This window comes from Bos grunniens, chromosome X, assembly GCF_055505025.1.
Source record: "Bos grunniens cultivar Pamir isolate PY7600 chromosome X, Bosgru_T2T1.0, whole genome shotgun sequence".
Lineage (NCBI taxonomy): Eukaryota > Metazoa > Chordata > Mammalia > Artiodactyla > Bovidae > Bos > Bos grunniens.
The window spans coordinates 39,982,613-40,002,378 of record NC_141194.1 but is presented as its reverse complement, the minus strand read 5'-3'; the positions used below and the strand labels follow the sequence as shown (position 1 = coordinate 40,002,378).

The 19,766-nt window shown below is 35.8% G+C and overlaps 1 protein-coding gene and 1 pseudogene across 6 annotated transcripts in view; one reads left to right on the top strand and one right to left on the bottom strand.

Moving 5' to 3' along the window:
• USP9X (ubiquitin specific peptidase 9 X-linked) overlaps positions 1–19,766 on the bottom strand; it is a 116,879-nt gene that overhangs the window by 42,099 nt on the left and 55,014 nt on the right. For all 5 annotated transcript variants that reach the window (XM_086387063.1, XM_086387066.1, XM_086387065.1 and 2 more), the window contains exons 15-21: positions 14,968–15,055; positions 9,934–10,276; positions 7,611–7,706; positions 6,643–6,854; positions 4,621–4,861; positions 4,127–4,276; positions 3,192–3,312 (exon numbers count right to left, since the gene is read on the bottom strand). In XM_086387063.1, coding sequence (XP_086243189.1) covers positions 3,192–3,312; positions 4,127–4,276; positions 4,621–4,861; positions 6,643–6,854; positions 7,611–7,706; positions 9,934–10,276; positions 14,968–15,055 — 1,251 coding nt within the window. The remainder of the gene's footprint in view (positions 1–3,191; positions 3,313–4,126; positions 4,277–4,620; positions 4,862–6,642; positions 6,855–7,610; positions 7,707–9,933; positions 10,277–14,967; positions 15,056–19,766) is intronic.
• Positions 10,535–13,215, top strand: LOC147340195 (chromobox protein homolog 3 pseudogene; annotated as a pseudogene). The gene has a single exon (XR_015158658.1). The product of XR_015158658.1 is annotated as a chromobox protein homolog 3 pseudogene (transcript).

The window sequence follows — 19,766 nt, the reverse complement described above, 5'->3', positions numbered from 1 at the left end:
TTATTATTGGTCCAGTAAAACTAAGAAAACTTATGGCTAAGGCCATGGAGTAGCAACTTGAAGAAGCAGGATCTGAACTCAAGTCCATTTGAGTCCAAAGCCTATGATTTGTCTACTGTCATACAACCATTACTGGCATTTTCAAAGCTGGCTATTTCTAATTTAGGTACGATACTTGGATTATATAAAATATGACAAAAGCACCCTCCTAAGTTTTCTGCTTGAGCTGCCTGGCAAGAGCTCCCTCTCACCACCTGGTGGCAGTATGCTCCAACCACAAGATCAGGGATTATGAGATGGCCCTTTCAAATATTAAAGTTGAATTTGCATATATCAAGCAACAACTGTGACTCGAATACTAGGTAAGTAAAATAAATTCTAAGCAATACAACAGATAAAGATCAAATTAAATCAAGTCATTAAGAAAAGCTTTATTTAAGAATCTAATTAACATCTGAATTGATTCTATACCATATAACTCAGGATGGGGTAAGAAAGGTCAACATGGTGTCTACTTTAGAAAAAGGAGACAATGGAAACACAAGACAGTTTTAAAATTTATCTAGGCCAATTACTGAACTGCATTTATCAGCAATAAACTTCACTAAAATGAGAATAAATTAAAATACATGAACTCAGAAAGAATAAAGACACTGAAAGGAGTGGAAAGAACGTTAGAGATGTCGGCAAATTATTGAAGGTGTAGAGGGGATGGAAGATATTAATAGCTGGCTTAGCTGAACCCAAGAAGTGCTTTTTGGGGAGAAAGAAAAAGGGTACCTATAAATTAGCACCCCACCGAATTCTAGGAAAGTTAAGGATATGAAAGCAAAACATACTTAGCAGATACAGACAGAGTGACTGAAGTCTGCAAAAGAAGCAACTTTCTACTCTATCTCCCTCCCCAACAGACTGATAAAGCTGGGAAGCAGATGTCTCACTAATGCAGAGAATAGAGACAAATATGGAATACAGAAAAACTAAAAAGCAGGATTAGTCAGTATGAGTCCATGTTGGTTTTCTGATATAAATGTGTGTGTATTTAAGTGTGTATTACTTCCTCAGATCAAAGAAAAGGCCTAGGTGACAAGAACACCGCAGTAGTTACGAGCACAATTTAGCTGTTGCATTCTGGTTTCTAGCAGAGTACCCTCCCCCTTGCTAAAAGGAGAAATGCCTGATTCTAGGGCTGGAATAGAGAAAGCACTACCATGAACTTTAAATATCTCGTGCCAGAAAGTAAAAAGTACTTGAAAGATGATAAAACTATATCTAAGCTACATCTAAAAAAGCATTGGGTTCATATAAAAACACAGTGCGTACATCCACTGATCGTGACTGGGACAACTGAGTATCAAAATAAATAATGATTGTAATGGCTATTATGGATAAGGTGGTTAGATAGCATCACCGACTCAATGGACATGAACCTGAGCAAACTCTGGGCGACAGTGGAGGACAGGGAAGCCTGGAGCGCCTGCAGTCTATGGGGTCACAGAGAGTCGGATATGACTCAGCAACTGAGCAACAACAACGTAATGGCTATAACCCGATGGATAAAATAAGAATCTATGAGTAAATAGTGATCACACATTAATTTACAGGGGAGAAGCAAGGCTCTACTCTATCGTTCTTGGAGTTCTTGAATTGTACTTACAACTTTTCTGTAAGGTAGTAAATGTTTCCAAAAAGTTTTTTTAAACTTTTTAAAGTTGTATACAATTGAATGATCTGGTCTAATTCTCTCCACCGACTCTTATTTTCAGCTCATAACTGTGTAGAACATTAGGTTTTAGACGAAAACATCTATTAGCGCACAAACACTGAAATGTGTTCATGAAAAACAAAATCCTATGGAAAGGATTCCTTGGAGGAAGATCTTAAAATTTTAACACTAGAACATCTGAGGTCAAGAAGTTAACAGAAGAGCTAGAAAAAGTTAAGGATGCCACCACAAAGCTGAACTACTAATCAAATGTGAACTATTATTCAGATTAGTATTGTTTCAGAAACAAACAAACCAAACCACCTCCCATGTACCCCTTCTGAAATAAATGCACGAAGGTGTGCCTCAGAAAGATAACAGAGTCCCTCAAGAAAGGCTCAAGACATAGGAGCTGATGAACATGAATCTACCATAGGAAGGCTGAAGAAAGAAGTCCCAAAATGGTAACTGCATAACAAACAGCAATCAGATGAGAGGAGGCAAAAGAAAAATTCCAGGACAACAGTGGAGCTGACATATAATACCCATGATAATGGAAAATTATTTTGAGAGATTATTAGAGAATACATGGGAAGAATTAGTGATAGGTGTATAGAAAATCAAGAAAATGAAAAGGGAAAATTAAGCCCTGAAAAAAAAAAAGCTGCCATTAATCTAGCAAACTACTTTTCACATACTCTTAAAAACATAAATGCTGAATATGATTTTAAGAAAATATTGGAGGAGGGATTTCCCTACAGGGCTGGTGGTTAAGACTCTGCCCTTTCACTGCAGGGGGCTCGGGTTAGATCAGGGAACTAAGATCCTGCATGTCATGTGGCACAAAAAAAGGAAAAAGGAAAAATGGGAAGAATGTGGAAATAACTTTTCATTTACACAATGGAAAATCAGTAGGTAGGTAGGTAAAACTGACAGTTGCGTGAGGGTATTATTTACAGATAACACACACAGATAATAAAAGCTACAAATTGAAAATGGCTGTTTCCCAGGAATAAAAAAGAAACAATGCTATAGATGACACATGACCCAGAACACAGTCCAAGGGTCAGAAAATGTTTTCTGTCAAGGGCCAGATAGTAAATATTTAAGGCTTTGCAGGCCATATGGTCTCTCCCATAACTGCTGCTATGCTATGACAAAAGCAGTTACAGACAGCATGTACATGAATGAGCAGAGCTTGTACACCAATACCTTTGTTTATGGATATAAAAATTTTAATGTAATATAATTTTCGTAAGTCACAAAATATTCTTTTTGATTCTTTTCTTTAGCAATTAGAACATGTAAAAACCATCCTTAACTCTTGGACTGTTCAAAAAGCAGGCAGTGGGCTGGATTTAGCCAGAGAGCTGAAGTTTGCCAACTCCCATTATTTTCCATCTAGGAACAGAATTTGTTAACAAACCCATTCCTGTCCAACATGTACTTTATCAACACCATAATTATTTACGAAGGAAATTCTTACCTGGTGGCATAAGTTTCATAAGTACTCTTGCTCCATCTCTAAGAGGTGGCATATTTAAGCTGCTACCCAAGTCTGCGACTTGCCAAAGGAAAGAGATGTATCTGGGATTCAGTGACATTATCTAGAATACAAAATACACGGAATGTTATCTGTAAATTACACCTCCACAAAGGAAGAGTCCCCAAATAAATGTGTTTGTTAATCTCCATACTGTTGCTTCTGTCATTTCTATCCTGAAATGGTCGGCCTACACATCTTCTCACCTTTACAAATCCTTCGTAATGTAGACTGAATATATTATCCAAGCCACCTCTAGTACTTTGTGTCTGACAGCTTTTTTACTATTTTGTTAAACTATTCTTATTATTCATACAAGTCAGATTCTGTATAAACAAACGGCTGCCATGCCCCACTAACAGTTAAATTCCTAATCCAACTGATTGAGAGAGCCAACTCTTCTGACACTAGAGTGGCTGGTATTATTAAAATTTTTGTGGGGAGGTAAGGGAGGGAGAAGTTACTTTCTTTAGAAACAAAATTACGTTACTGGCGATCTGAGAAAGACTGTGGGTATTTTCCTACAGAAACAGTTCTGAAGAATTCATTTTTTGTGGCACAAATACAAAATACAGTGCTATTTTTCTCAGTGAACTTACAAATTATAATTGAGTTGTATAATAGGCTAGTTTTATATAAATATAATGGCACTCTATCTATATAAAATGTGGTTTTTAAAATTTCAACCAAGTTACAATCACCTTTCAAAGGATCTATTTGAAAGTTGATGGTTAACTATACAGTTATATAGTTATTTGATATTTTGCCACAATAAATTTTAAGCTCAAAAAAAAAAAAAAAAAAGAACTATTCTATACACATTCTTAAATAATCTAGCATAATGCCTTGCATACAATAGTTCAAAACTATCTACTCACCACCCCAGGCAAACAGCTTTCCACTTCTGGATTGGGACCATCACTGTAATGATTACCATGGTTTCCAGGAGACCCAGTTGAGGAATCAGAAGAGCTATCAGGGCTTGAAGGCATATTGGAACTGATCTGTGTAAGTTTGGCTGTAATTAGCTAAAAAATGATATATAAGTTAGTATCAAAGACAAGGAAAAATACACAAAACAGTAGTGATATATACCAATCAAAACAAAAAACTACATGCTATCTTTTCAGAAATATAATTTATAACTATTGTCTAACCTAATCACTTAAATAGTTTTGTTTTTAGAAATCTTTTCCTCTGCTATATTGTAGGTACCATTATGCCTGTCTCAGTGTTACAGTAATTCAAACACCTAATACAGTCGCACATATAACGGATGCTTCATTAATATTTATTGATTGAAATGCTGACTACTAAATTGAGAGTCCCAGGCTTGATTTTCTTGAAAAATTTGGTAATTATAGATACTTACCGACTTATCTTTTAAGTTTAATTGTCCGATCAATTTTCTATCATCTGCAGGATCTATCAGTTCACCACCCACAAAGAGCTCAATTTTTGTATGAGCTACATTGGCTTTGATACGATTGAGAATACATCGTCGTACTGAACCGATTGTATCATTTGTATGAGACCATACATCCAAGTCATCAACCTGTCTGCCTTGGTTTGGAAATCGAACTATAAAAGAGAGATGTTTACCACGGAAAGCTCTGGGGAAATAAAAAAAGGGAAAACATCATCGTATTCAGCAGACTTTCAATCTTCTTGCTAAGAAAATAAAGCTAGGAATTTAAAATGGAATATTTTCTTACTAAACAAGGAAAAATGAGTTAAAGACATATTATTTTTGTGTGCTATGCTTAGTTGCTCACTCATGTCCGACTCTTTGCAACCCAATGGACTGTAACGTGCCAGGCTCCTCGGTTCGTGGGGATTCTCTAGGAAAGAATACTGGAGTGGGCTGCCATGCTCTCCTCCAGGGGATCTTCCCAACCCAGGGATCAAACCCAGGTCTCCCATGTTGCATGAGGATTCTTTACCATCTGAGCCACGAGGGAAGCCCATATTATTTTTAGGATCTTAAAAACAAGTATTTACTTCTCCTTTTAATTCCAAATATTATAAGTAATCTTCAAAACCCAACAATCATAGTTGTTACTCTTGTACTTAGTTTGTAGGTATCTAGTTATAAGACATTATAAGAGACATGAGTAATATATCACTTATTTTTATGCTATAAAAGCCCAACTAATACCAAAACTCATCCCCTCAATGATACTTATGTTGGCATATTATTTTCTGCAGGTAAGAAGCAAAAAAATAAAAAACATATTCAAGGAGCAATTTAAATAATTTCATGGTTAAAAATAGAACTCTTAAATACTAATGGCTCATATTCAATAAATATTTCTAAATTATACATATTATTTGAAATTACTAAATGGTAAAACCTTAAGAGAAATATTAATAGACCCAAATATGAGTGAATTAGGTAAGGGAAATTTTAAGAGGCACAAATTCTCAGTTACAAAGTAAGAGTCACGGGACAGGTGGTAACTAGGCTTATCATGGTGATCTGTAATGAAATATTCAACCACTATGTTGTATACCAGGAATTAGCATAGTATTGTAGGTCAATTATACCTCAAAATCAAACAAACTCATAGAAAAAGAGATCAGACTTATGATCAGCAGGCAGAGGGAAGGACAGGGAGTGAGGAATTGAATAAAGGTGATTAAAAGGTACAAACTTCCAGTTATAACTAAGTAGTAGAGATGTAATGTTCAACATGATTAACAAAATGCTGTTATATATGAAAGCTGTTAAGAGAATAAATCCTGACACTTCTTAGCACAAAGGAAGAGTCATTTCTTTTCTTTTCTATCTATATGAGATGATGAATGTTCACTAAACTTATTGCAATAATTTCATGATGTACTAAATTATTATAAACTTATAAAGGCTGTATGTCTATTATATCTCAATAAAATTGGGTGAAAAAAGAAATGTTAGTAATCATTTGAAAATATTTCTTACTGTATTGGCTATCTGTCAAAGCAGCCTATTTTAAGAGTTCTTTCCAATTAACTCTGCAATCAGACTATACTATTATTTTCAAAAGTGGAAACGAATGGTGTCAAAACACCTCAACAGCAAAATATCCCTGGCAACATTTAATGGGCAATAAAATCAATGGCAAAAACAAAAACAAAACACCAAACAAACCCCCCCCAGAATAAAAAGAAACTAGACTTAATTTGAATGCCCTAAACAAAAAGCAACAAAAAACAGATCCAGGAAACAAAACAAAAAAGGTCTACTATTAAAAAAAGATTCTGTAAGATACAAACACTGTTCTTAAGCAAGATGCTAAGAACATTTTTTCAAAAATGAAAAACTTCCTTTCCTTCTTCCCGTACATCATCACTTTAAAATCCAATGGCTAGGAGACTGTCAATTAAGTAGCAGCACAGTAGATCAGTTACAAACCTTGACATAGGCAGAATTGTTCTTTCCTCATGATAATCACTATCACATTCATTTATATATTCCCTTAATACAGTTAATACTCGAACCATTCGAACAGCTTCCTGTCTCGCACAATTAATACTGTCTTTGTCACCATCCAAAACACATAAAGTGTCATAGGAGGCTTTCAAACGATCAAAGCAAGACTGAATGAAGTCTTCATGGATCACCACCTACAAATAATGGGCCAAATACAGACAGTTCAAGCTTTATATAATTAAAGATGGGAACAATTAAAGGTAGATCTCATTTAACCATAATCATATTTAACAAGAGTTTATACTGATAATAAAACACACTGTGGTTGCCAAAGTGGGGAGAGAGGTTAGGGGAGGGAAGGATTGGGATTAGCAGAAATAAACTATTATATATGGAATAGATAAACAACAAGGCCCTACTGTATAGCACAGTAGCATAGCATATTCAATATCCTGTGATAAACCATAATGGAAAAGAATATGAAAAAGACATATTGTATATATGTATAACTGAGTCACTTTGCTGCACAGCAGAAATTAACAAAACATTGTAAATTAACTACACTTCAATAAAACAAAAACAACAACAACAAACACTCATTATGTTTTATCAAAGAAAGCTAAGGTTATTTAAAAGTTAACAAGTATAATCTAGACACACAAAAACTGAATTTCAGGATGAGGTGTTAAAATTGAAAGAAATTCAGCTGAAATCTCCTACTATAATTATACTCAAAATAATCACTTCAAGATAATTTTCAAAACGAGACTCATTTAGACAGAATTTTGTATGAGAGAAATGTGGACTAAATATTTTAGGTATATTTTTATAATATGAGTTAAAATAAAAATTTTCTAGTTGATTCTGAATTAAAGAAAAAATTCTCATTAACAAGAGTTCTTCAATCAGAATTCAAACTTGTGAAAATTTTAATACATGTTAATCCTCACCTGATTGACCTGTAGCCTTGGACCAAGGTTTGTGTATATCTCTTTAAGGAGATCTATAGCTCTGCTGGCAATATCATCATTACTCTGAATCACCACCTAGATTAAAAAAGATTGAAGTGTAAATATCTTTCAAGAAATATTTTAGTTGGCCATTTCCATTCAAACCATACCTTCAGGATTTTTAATACAGCATTCAATAATTTAAAAAGCAAACCTCAAGTCTTTGTATAAATCAAGTTAAGAAAGGAAGACACATTTCACTAAGAATAAAATATGCTGTCATTAGTATCATTTACTCCTGCAATTCAACACCTTGGTAACCAAGCAGTGGGCTTCCCTGGTGCTGTGTTTACTTGCTCAGTTGTGTCTGACCCTTTATGAAACCATGGACTGTAGCCCTCCAGGCTCCTCTATCCATAGGGATTCTCCAGGCAAGAATACTGGGGAGGGTTGCCATGCCTTTCTCCAGGGGATCCTCCCAATGCAGGGATCGAACCCAAGTCACCCGCATTGCAGGCAGATTCTTTACCATCTGAGCCACCAGGGCAGCCCAAGAATACTGGAGTGGGGAGCCTATCCCTTTCTCCAGGGTATCTTCCCAACCCAGGAATTGAACTGGGGTCTCCTGTATTGGCAGGTGAGCCACCAGGGAAGCCCCGCCTGCCAATGCAGGAGACGCAAGTTGGATCCCTGAGTCACAAAGATCCTCTGGAGAAGGAAATGCTAATCCACTCCAGTATTCTTACCTGGGAAATCCCATGGACAGAGGAGCCTAGAGGGCTATGGTCCATGGGGTTGCAAAAGAGTTGGACACGACTCAGTGACTAAACAACAATAACCAAGTAGTGAGATATTAAAGTAGGAATTTAAATTAGTTAAAGGAAATCAAGATAACATGAAATACAGCTTAGCATAAAAGGCTACCCACCCCATCTTCATCATCTAATCATATCAATGGTTTTCAAACTATGTATAGACTCTAAGTGATGAAGAGTTTTAGGGATGAACCCTATAAAAGGCATGGGAGGGGGAAGGAAGTAAAGCACAGGGAGACTGAGTCGCAAGACAAAAACACCAACCAGGCTTTCTTTTCTCACTTCAACTAGTTTTACATTTTGAAGTTTTATGTAAACTTTGATTTTAAAAAGCAGTTTCTGCTGTTTAAAAATGTTGAAAACCACTTACAGTGTGAATAATCAAATACTAAAATAAACAATTCAGTCTGCCTATGGTTTGCAGAAACACATTTCATATCCAGAAAACAATATAAACTGCTGCGAACAGGTCAGATTTTTAAAGATATTTAAAGATAGGACTAATATATTAATAACTACAACATGGATGGAACCTCAGGGCATTATGCTAAGTGAAATAAGTCAGAGAGAGAAGTACTGTATGATCTCACTTATATATAGAATCTAAAAATCAAAGAAACACAAACAAAAAATTGAACTCATAGATAACAAAGAATAGATTGCTGTTTGCCAAATGAGTGAAGGGGCTCAAAGTAACATATAGCGTGGTGCTATATTTAATAATACTGTATTGCATATTTGAAAGAGTGAATGCTAAGGCAATACATTTTCTTTTTGACCATGCCACACAGCTTGTGGGATCTTAATTCCCTGCCCAGGGACTGAATCCAGGCCATGGCAGTGAAAGCAGAGCTCTAGCCACTGGACCACCAGGGAAGTCCCAAGTAAATCTTAAAAGTTCTCACTACAAGGGAAAAAAAAAACTGTAACAATAGATTGTGATCATTCTGCAATATGTACACATCAAATCATTATGTTGTACACCTGTAACTAACATGGTGTTGTATGTCAGTTATAACTCAACTAAAAAATATATATAATATTGTAAGTTAAAACAGTGCTGATAAAGTATACATTCATAAGCCTTTCTAAATAAAGTCTTCTTTTCTCCTATATTAGCATTAAGTGTATAATAAGCTAAAATTAATACTGAAAAGAAATAGAGGTCTACATTAAATTAAAAAGGGGAAGAAAATAATTTTCATGGAGAGGCATGAAAGATTTCTATGGTTAGTGCACTTACATTCTAAACACATCGGGGGCAGACAGATTCTAAGCCAAGAGAAAAGGAGTATCAGTGGCAGAAGGAGGGGAGGTGGAGGGAGAGAGAGATGAAAAAGTCCAAAGACAGATGACATAGTAAGATAAAGATGAACTATCTCTAGCTCCTAGGACAAGCATCAGAGCAGCATATATACATATAATTTATATGTAAAATTGTGATTTCTTACCTATTTGAAAAAACTATATCACATACACAGTTTATCAAGTTCCCACTTCTCACTTACCCTCCAAAGGTAGTCTAATCCAATTAGTTCCAAATCATCCATCATATATGCTCTCCTTTTGGCTACCAGTTTTCCTTCCCGACAATTCACAGCTTTGAAGAATCGTTCAAAACATTTCATCCCATTTTCAGTCAACAAGGATGGATCAAGCTGAAGTACATTGCTTTCAAAGAAGTCCTTATTAATATCAGGATCCAAGTCTGGTTCATCCCCCATCAACTTGGAATACCACTTAAAACAGGCTTCACGATCACAAAGGTAAACTGCATTCTCTGCTAAGCATTTCCATATTTGTTTTGCCTGAGGAGCGCATAGCCACAGTTGGCCATCCTTTAATAAAAATCTTGAAAAACATAAAATTAGCAGTTAGATCTACATAATTTTTATCCTGAAAGGCAATCTATCTGTATATATGGGAAATAATCCACTTATCACAACTATATTTTAACTACAGGTAAAAGGATGTCAGTTCTTATCAGCGTCTTAAAATAATTTATTTCGTAATTTTTATCTATTACTAAAAAATACTAGGTATTCATTCATTCAGCAAGCACATATTAAGCATCTACAATGTACCAAGAACTCTGCTACATCACTGGACCTAAACTAGGGGGAAAAAAAAACAAAACAAAACCAAAACAAACCTTTGTTCTCTGTACACCTGAAAACACCGTAAATCAACTATATTTCAATAAAAACAAAAGGATATACAGTGGGAGAAAAAAAAAGATTTGTTCCCTGATTTGATCTCTGAAACCAGACAATTTTGAAAGTATGTTTAATAGGCTATCTGAGTTTTAGCATTCTGCTTATATGGTATCACTGGAGAAAGAGGTATTCTACTTATGTAACTTTCACAGATAAATCATAACACTGAAGAGTTAAAATTCCTTAAATTTTAATATCTGCTGATGATCTGATCTAATAGTCATCACTCAGCACTTGGCCACACTGAACTGAGTAACATACATATGTCTTAAACTTTTTAATGTCAAAATTCAACGGGATGCTTATCAATTATTCAGTGGCATTCTCAGGGGTCTTTCTAGTTTGAGGACTATAGGTTTAGTTAAAGACAATAATGGTGAACTCTGTTTCACCTAGTTTCTTCAGTTAGCTTTCTTTTTCTTTTAGCATTCATCCACCCACCCTGTCTGGCGCATCTCCGAATGACAGAATGAACATCTCGTTTTATTCTGAAAAACTTAACACAATTTTTAGCTAATCTAAGGGTGCCTCTTTACCCAATTACAGAGTAAGGTGAATGTATTTAAGGTTCCCTTTTCATTTCAAAGCATTTTGAGTTATTAATTCCAGTGTCTTTGACATTTTCATAAGACTGTTAAGCTTAAAGAGGGCTTTCTAGCAGCTGTCCTACCTAACCCTGTCACCCTGTCTAATTTACAGACAGGAAACTGAGGTCCAATGTGATAAAATACAACTGTTTTCATTTTTGGGTTGTGTGTGTGTCTTCTTTTTCTTTTTTTTTTTGCTTTCTTTAAGCAAAAATTCCATTTGGAAGGGCACTGTATAAAAAATAAAAGCAGAGCTGCTCCAACTGTTGGGAAGAGGAGGAAAGAAGTGAGAAAGGGGGATAAAACTTCCACTGCTCGTCCAGAAATCTTGGAGGAAGCTCCTCAGAAGCCCTAAGGCTCCAAAGTAGGTTTGAAAAAATCACTTGTCTAATAGAAAGAGCAAAGACTGAAGCTGGATACACCTAGTTGAGTAGTGTAACCAACTATATACCGGGGCTGCATGATTTCAAACATAGCTTTAAGCCATGTGAATCTCAGTTTCCTTATTAATCAAATGGGGATAATACCTATCTCCCTGTGCTGCTATTAGGTTAAAATATAAAGTGAGTAAAGCTCAGTTCCTGTGCCTTCAGAGAACTGATGTAGGTCATATACATAAGTACTAATAGAGCAGGGACTAAAACAGCTTCTGCAAAAGAGTTTATAACAACTCTTCTGTTCTAGGCAATCTAAAGGATACAACACACACCAATCAATAACAATGTCTTACTATGGCAATGATTCTCAATCTGGGGAGGAAGGTTCTTTCATTCAGATAATTGAAAAACCACACCCACCCCCCCACCCCTCTACAACTCACAGAACCATTTTGCTTTAAACAAAGGCCAAATTTCTTTAACTCTGGTGTCTAGACTTTACCCTCAAGTTAAAATCTGAATGTAACTACTTATGCAAATATTTCCAAGTAAGCACATAATTCAATAACCATAAGCCTATAACTAATGCAGTCCAGGAGAAAATTCCCCAATGTATCAAAATAATACATGCAATAGATTTTCTGAAGCACTGATAATTTGGGCATTTCCCTTAGGGTGCTTATGATCTGAAAATATATGATGGGGGTTTCTGAATTGCAAGAAACCTCTCATCATCAAAAATTTTAAACAATTTTAAATCTATAAGTGTATAATCATTAAAAGCTAATCACTGGAGACGTCGCAGACCCGGGACCCGGAGCAGCTCAGAGGCGGTGAATAATAGCTCTTCAAGTCTGCAACAAAAAATGGCCTCCAATAAAACTACATTGCAAAAAATGGGAAAGAAGCAAAATGGAAAGAGTAAAAAAGTTGAAGAGGCAGAACCTGAAGAATTTGTAGTAGAAAGAGTGCTAGACCGCCGTGTAGTGAACGGGAAAGTGGAGTATTACCTGAAGTGGAAGGGATTTACAGATGCAGACAATACTTGGGAACCTGAAGAAAATTTAGATTGTCCAGAGTTAATTGAAGCATTTCTTAATTCTCAAAAAGCTGGTAAAGAAGAAGATGGAACAAAAAGAAAATCTTTGTCTGACAGTGAATCTGATGATAGCAAATCAAAGAAGAAAAGAGATGCTGCTGATAAACCGAGAGGTTTTGCCAGAGGTCTTGATCCAGAACGAATAACTGGTGCCACAGACAGCAGTGGAGAATTAATGTTCCTCATGAAATGCAAAGATTCCGATGAGGCAGACTTGGTACTGGCAAAAGAGGCAAATATGAAGTGTCCTCAAATTATAATTGCTTTTTATGAAGAGAGACTAACTTGGCATTCTTGTCCGGAAGATGAGGCTCAACAATTGTTTGCATTGCCTTTTATATATATATTTATATATATATATAAAATGTGGGTCTTGGTTTTTTGATTTATTAGTGTGAAGAAATAACTACATTCTAATGAAAATCAGGTTTGATTTGTTTGTTTTGAAGTAATATTGGGTTTTTTGGTTTTTTTTTTTCCATCTGTAGCACTGGTTACTTTGAACAAATAAAAGCTTTCTGTAGTTGCCTCCTTCAGTAGGAAATAATTTGATACCATGGTATATTATTTCCTCAGCATTAGAGAACAGTTTTTCTAAATGTTGGAGGAAATCTCCATAATCATTACTCAATCAGAATTTAGAATTTGCATTTAACTTATATATGCCTGAGGACCATTCTAAGTTTTTTATATGTGTATACATAAAAGACATATGTAAATGGTTTGGGAGTTAATTTTTTTGTTGTGGTTTTTGTTTTGCTAAATATATTTAAACCACAGCCTTTCATAACCATGGATAAGCCCATGTTCTGGAATTACATCATTTTGAGCAATATAAGAAATAACTTCAACTTAGATTAAAAATTTAAGTCTTAACCTTTCAAATTAAATAATTTTGTAATTAGACACATTAAGGAATTTAAATTGGGTAATTTTTTAAAGCATCCCTATCAGAATCTGCATATAAATGCAGTTTTATATGCAGAAAACCTGGAAGGAAAATTTTTATCACTATCAACCACCTTCCCAATCAAATGAAAAAAGTAGAAAAATTCTGGTATGTTTCAATATAGCAAAGCAAAACTTAATTAAATGGACACTTGATGATTCCTTTTGGTGAACCATTGTTTTATAAGAAATTGAAGTCTCTGTGCTATATTTAGGAAAGGTTGTGATACATGGGATGTCTCAGATTTGTTTCATGGAAACCTAATCAGATAGTTTTTAAATATTGGCAGTTTACGATCTACAGGAATAAATGAGTGAACAAACTTTTCTAATCTACGCTTGACCTACATGTATTTTCAGACTTGACTCCAATCCATTCCTTACATGAAGGCTCAATTTTCTCAGTATTTTGGGTTACTAGTTCAGCAGAAGCCAAGAAAAACAATAACTTTGTAGTAATCAGAATGTTATTCAACTGTATATTGTTTACTTTATTATAAATACTGGTGAACAGTGGTCAATAAATAGTTTTATATTCCTTTAAAAAAAAAAAAAAAGCTAATCACTGAGTGTATCAAGCCCTGGACTACATTTAGCTTTGGCTTACAGGAATAAGGGGCTTCTCTGGGGGCTCAGCTGGTAAAGCATCTGCCTGCAATGTGGAAGACCTGGATTCAATCCCTGGGTTGGGAAGATCCCCTGGAGAAGGGAGCGGCAACCTACTCCAGCATTATGGCCTGGAGAATTTCATGGACTATTCCATGGAGTTGCAAAGAGTGAGACACAACTGAGCGACTTTCACGCCCTCACTCACTCACTATGGGAATAAATCTCCTTTCTCTATCCCCAACAGAATGTTATTAACACATAATTTCAGACTGCCTTTGTCAGCCGCTGTTAGCATAAACAAAGCACCAGAGAACTCAAACCACTCTTTTAGGGTACTGGTCCAACAAGACTTTCGTCCCCATTTCCTTAATATGGTTCTCCAGCCGGCTGTGTCAAATATGGAAATTTGTTCTTTAAAGACTAAATATATTCCTAATATAAACAAATATGAAGACCAGAAGTCTATACAAAAGGTTTAAATATGTTCTTTTCAAATACTGCAAAGAAGAAAAGTTAAAACTCAGTCAATAATTTAATATTTAATCATGAACACAAAGGGAAATGTCCTGTGACTTTCATATAAGGATTTCCAGATGGGAAAAATCAAAGGTGACAAGAGCCACCTAACAAAGACCTAGCCATACAGCATATCAACTTGACATTCTTTATCTGTGTCTTAGAGCAACACTAATTGTTTAAAACAAACCTAAGGAAGTTAAGCCGTTCTTGAACTTCTTGAACATGACTGTATCTACTTCCCAGCCTCACAGTTTGTGGGTCATAGTCTTCATGGTCTGCAAATTAAGAAAAATTGTGCATTATACACATGGTTACCCATATCATTGCTGACTTTAATCGAAGGAAAACAAGTCGTTAAAAGATCATTAATTCTTTATCATTAAAGGCAATTTGAAATTTACTTATTAGTCATAATTTCTATCCATCTTTTTACCCAACCAAAATAATCGTCCCTTTTTTCTAACCAAAAGAAAATGGTCTGTTAAATGTGTCATCAAAAATAATTCTTCATACAACCCTCTGTCCAATTTTCATATATAATGAAGTAATGTCTGATTACAGCATAAGATTGACCTGAATGGTCTATGAACTGACCACCAAGACAAACTTTTTTCTCTAATTTCCTTTCTGTTACATTGAAATGTCTTCATGGGAAAAAAAAATGTAGTTATAAAAAATTATATTATTAACTTTTATCTACTTTTATCTGGACATTAGAGTAACACAAGATGCTCCTCTATATAATGAAGTTATCATACCGTAATTATCACCACCATGTTGTTATGAAAGTCTTAGATAAATCTAAGAAAACCTACCCTTCTATCATGAGTATGAGTAGGTACTGGTCACAAGGTCTAGCCTAAATTGGAAATTCTTAAACAAAAAACTTAAAAGCCAGTAAACCCTTTGATTTTACTTTCATTAGAGTATATCATACAACAGGGGGGAAAAAAAGAGCCTCGGTGTTTGCAATGGAAGAGCAGAGCAAAAAAAAAAAAAAAATCATCTTTAAAAGCACCTCCGGTCCTAAAAACATCTTGGAGAGTGTTTTCTGTTTTTGTTTTTTTAATTTATTAGAAAAAGTCATATGATCTGGAAATGTTCAGGTTGATTTGTGACTTAGAGCAGAAGAAAGCTGAAGCAAATGTTCTGAACAAGTGCTGTCAACCTCTCAGGAACAGTGGCATTTCTCCCAGAAAGCTGATGAAAGTTATGGAGGAATAAGAAACTGTGTAATTTCCCCTTAGCATTAATTATTGGTGTTTTCATAGCCTGAACCTTAAGGTACATGTGTGCTGGTGCCAAAGAGTTCTAAATGAGTGAGACCCTTAAATAGTAACGGTAATCAATGTCTTCAAAAATAGTGAGGTTTTTTCTCTGAACAAAATCTTGTTCAGAGAAGAAACATTTAAAGATGGAAACATTTACGATGTTTAGAAACATCTTTTGATGCTTTGGTGAAGAAAAGCAGCCCAATGTATTACGACTACCTGCTTTCTACATCTACATATACTGCTATCTACCCAAAGTCCTAAATACATAGTCTACTCCCCCAAAATTCAATTTCATCAGTGCTCAAAGCACTAATTCTCAAGAGGTCTTCTCAAGAAACTGAACAATTCTCTTCCACTATGTCAGCAATTTTCTTTTTCAGAGCATCAAAGGATCTGAATAAACAATGGACTACTTCCACCCCCACCAAGGAGTTTACTCACAGCTTTGTTTACTTTGCAGGTTCTTTTTTAGTGGAAATTTTAATAATTTCAAAATTGAGCTTAAAAAATATTAGAAACCCTCATCACCTTTACCCATATCACCAGCTGTTTACATTTTGCCCTATTTGCTTGATGAGTCATTACATACATGCATGCATGTGTATAATTTTTCTAAACCATTTGAGAGTGAGCTGACAAGTCCCTAAATCCTGCAATGAGTATTTCTGAATAACAAAGACATTATCTTACATAACCACACAATTATCAAATTAACACTGATAAAATAACATTATCTAATCCAAGCCTTCTCAACAGCACATTATTGACATTTGGAGTGGATAATTCTTTGCTGTGGCACTGCCCTGGGCAGTGCAGTGTATCTAGCACTATCCCAGGCCTCTATCTACTAAATTCCAGTGGCGTCCTTGCCCAATCTCCCCCCACCCCAAATTAAGATAACCAAAAAATAACTCCAATTATAATTTTACCAATAATTCCCATTTATGCCTTCTTTTCTCCAAATCCAAGATCGAACACACTGCATTTAGTTGTCGTGCCTTTTAACTCTTCTTTAATCTGGAGAATTCAACATCCTTTCTATTTCTTGACCTTTTATAAAACTATGAGCCAATTTTGTTGCCTGTTGCTTAATGTAGGCTTCTCTGATGCTTTTTTATGATCAGATTCAAGCTAGGTATTTGGCAGAGTACCACAGAAATGACCCTCTGGCCGCCTCAAAGAATCACCATCGGGGGAACAGTGTGTGTCACTCTATGGCAGTATTCACATCAACTATGATCACCTGATGAATGTGGTTTCCACCAGGTTTCTCCACTGTAAAGTTACTATTTTTCTTTTTAATGAATTCGTGGGGAGACACTTTCAGACTATGCAAATAACTAGTCTATCAAATTTACCCACCAGTTTCAGCCTTCTCTCCCTTCTATTTAGGTGGCAGCACTTGAAGAGCCAGGACCCTGAACATATAGAAGAGCTTTGAAAACACCCAGTGAAAGCCAAACAATAATCACAAAACGTCAAGAAGTAAAAAGATCCCTCTCTGCTAAATAGGAATAGAGAGGCCTTCCGCTTTGCTACAGATGAGCTTCTGGGCTTATAAAACATAAACAGGATGTCTGTGATTCTCCCTCTAAACATGTAATACTTAAGTATTGGAGAAGGCAATGGCACCCCACTCCAGTACTCTTTTGCCTGGAAAATCCCATGGGTGGAGGAGCCTGGTAGGCTGCAGTCCATGGGGTCGCTAAGAGTCAGACACGACTGAGCGACTTCACTTTCACTTTCATGCATTGGAGAAGGAAATGGCAACCCACTCCAGTGTTCTTGCCTGGAGAATCCCAGGGACGGGGGAGCCTGGTGGGCTGCCGTCTACGGGGTCGCACAGAGTCAGACACGACTGAAGCGACTTAGCAGCAGCAGGAGCCTGATATTATCCTACTGAATAATGTCTCATACCTAATGAGATCCATGCAACACTTTATAGAGGCTAAAAGAAATTTATTTTAGAATTATAGACTTGAAAATTGGTGACTGATGGTATCATCAACCACCAATTTCTAAATGCTGTGAAAAGTCTGTTTTAATAGGAGAATTTTACTAGCTGGAGACTGTTCAGTATTAATCAGAAGAAGTACTATAATAGAGGAAGAAAAGGTATATCAAAGGTTAGGACAAACAGAAGGTATGGTTCCAATAAACTCAGGGGAACATAGCAACAAAAATTCAAGGGCTTACTATGTGCCAGGGATTATTCTAGCATAAATAACTTGTTCAAGGTCATACACCTAATACGTTAGGTCATGTTTCAAATCTAGGCAATCTGTGCAGATTCACAGCTCTTATTTTATGAAGATACAGATAATATAAGAAGGGGAAACTAAAGCCTGAAGATGTTAAGTCCATGCAATTGAGATGAAGCAAAGACTCATGTAGAATTTGACTAAAAGGAGCAGAAAATTCGAGTGAGGCTGAATTGCATGTGTATCATCTCCTGATAGCCTCTACAGTAGGGGTCTCAACCTGTGCCAACGAAATTAAATGAAATACCATATGCAAATAAAGTATGTAAAAATTAGCAATGGAGTCATGTGATTTATATTAAGGCTTCATGGGGGGGGGGCAGGCGGGCAGGAAAGGCCTGCATTAGCTTCTGTTGAGGGCACTGTACCAGAAAGAGGAGGTGACATCATAATGAAGAATCAATTACATTAAACTAAGCTTATACCTCTCTCAGATTTTGTTTGACATATGCAAACATGTCCAAAATATTGGCTGCATTCATATATTGCCATGATTCTTCTAGCATGCTACTTAGAAGGAACTAAGAAATGAAACAATAAAAGATCACTGCCCGGTGCCTATCAGTTGCCTGATGCTTAGATTGCTTATGCTCAGAGTGGTAAATGGAAGACAGTCAACAAAATCAGCTCAGGTATCTGAGAGCTGCTTCATTTTTCAATTATGTTTACCTGAATTTTATATGGGAATGTATGTATGTACCTGAAGTGTTAAGGAAAATTATCCTTGCAATGTGTAAGAGCCTTTGTTGGAATTTTATTCAACAATGCCAACAATCTAAATCTTCAAATAATAGAGGTATGAGAAATATCCTCATTTTTAATACATATATTGGCTTCTGCAGACTCTTAATATGTTAAAGGAGAGGTATGTTCAATATCCATTATGTTAATTCTACCTCTCTGGTAATATAAAGTTTTCTTTCTGTGGCTATGGGGACCAACTTCAACCTACAAGAAAGTTTGGGGGTTTATTTTGGAGCCTATGAATTTGGTGTAAGACAGAGGAATATGTACCAACAACCCATCTGCACTCTAGCACACACATTCAGACACAACTGTCGTCTGAATTGAAACAGAGCTCCATATATGGCAGGCGCTTAAAAACTGCCTGTTGACACCACAGAAATCACCTGAACACGTTAAAACAAATTCACACTTTGAAATTCAATGTAAAATGTGGACTCTAGTAGTCTTGGATCTCATAAACTTTCAATTCATAAAGTCTGAAGAACTTATGAGACACAGACTTAGGATTACAAAAGAACTATGGTATTTGGAAGAATAGACTTTAAAAAGATAAAGGTGGTGGTAGGAAGGAAACAAAGGATGGAACCAAGTCAGGTACATACCTAGAAAGGTAACAAACAATTGTAGTAGAGGCAGCAGAGCTCCCAGGCAGGGGAAAAAAAGAAATCAATTTAAGAAGGAGAGTAAGAAAGGCAAGCGCTTAC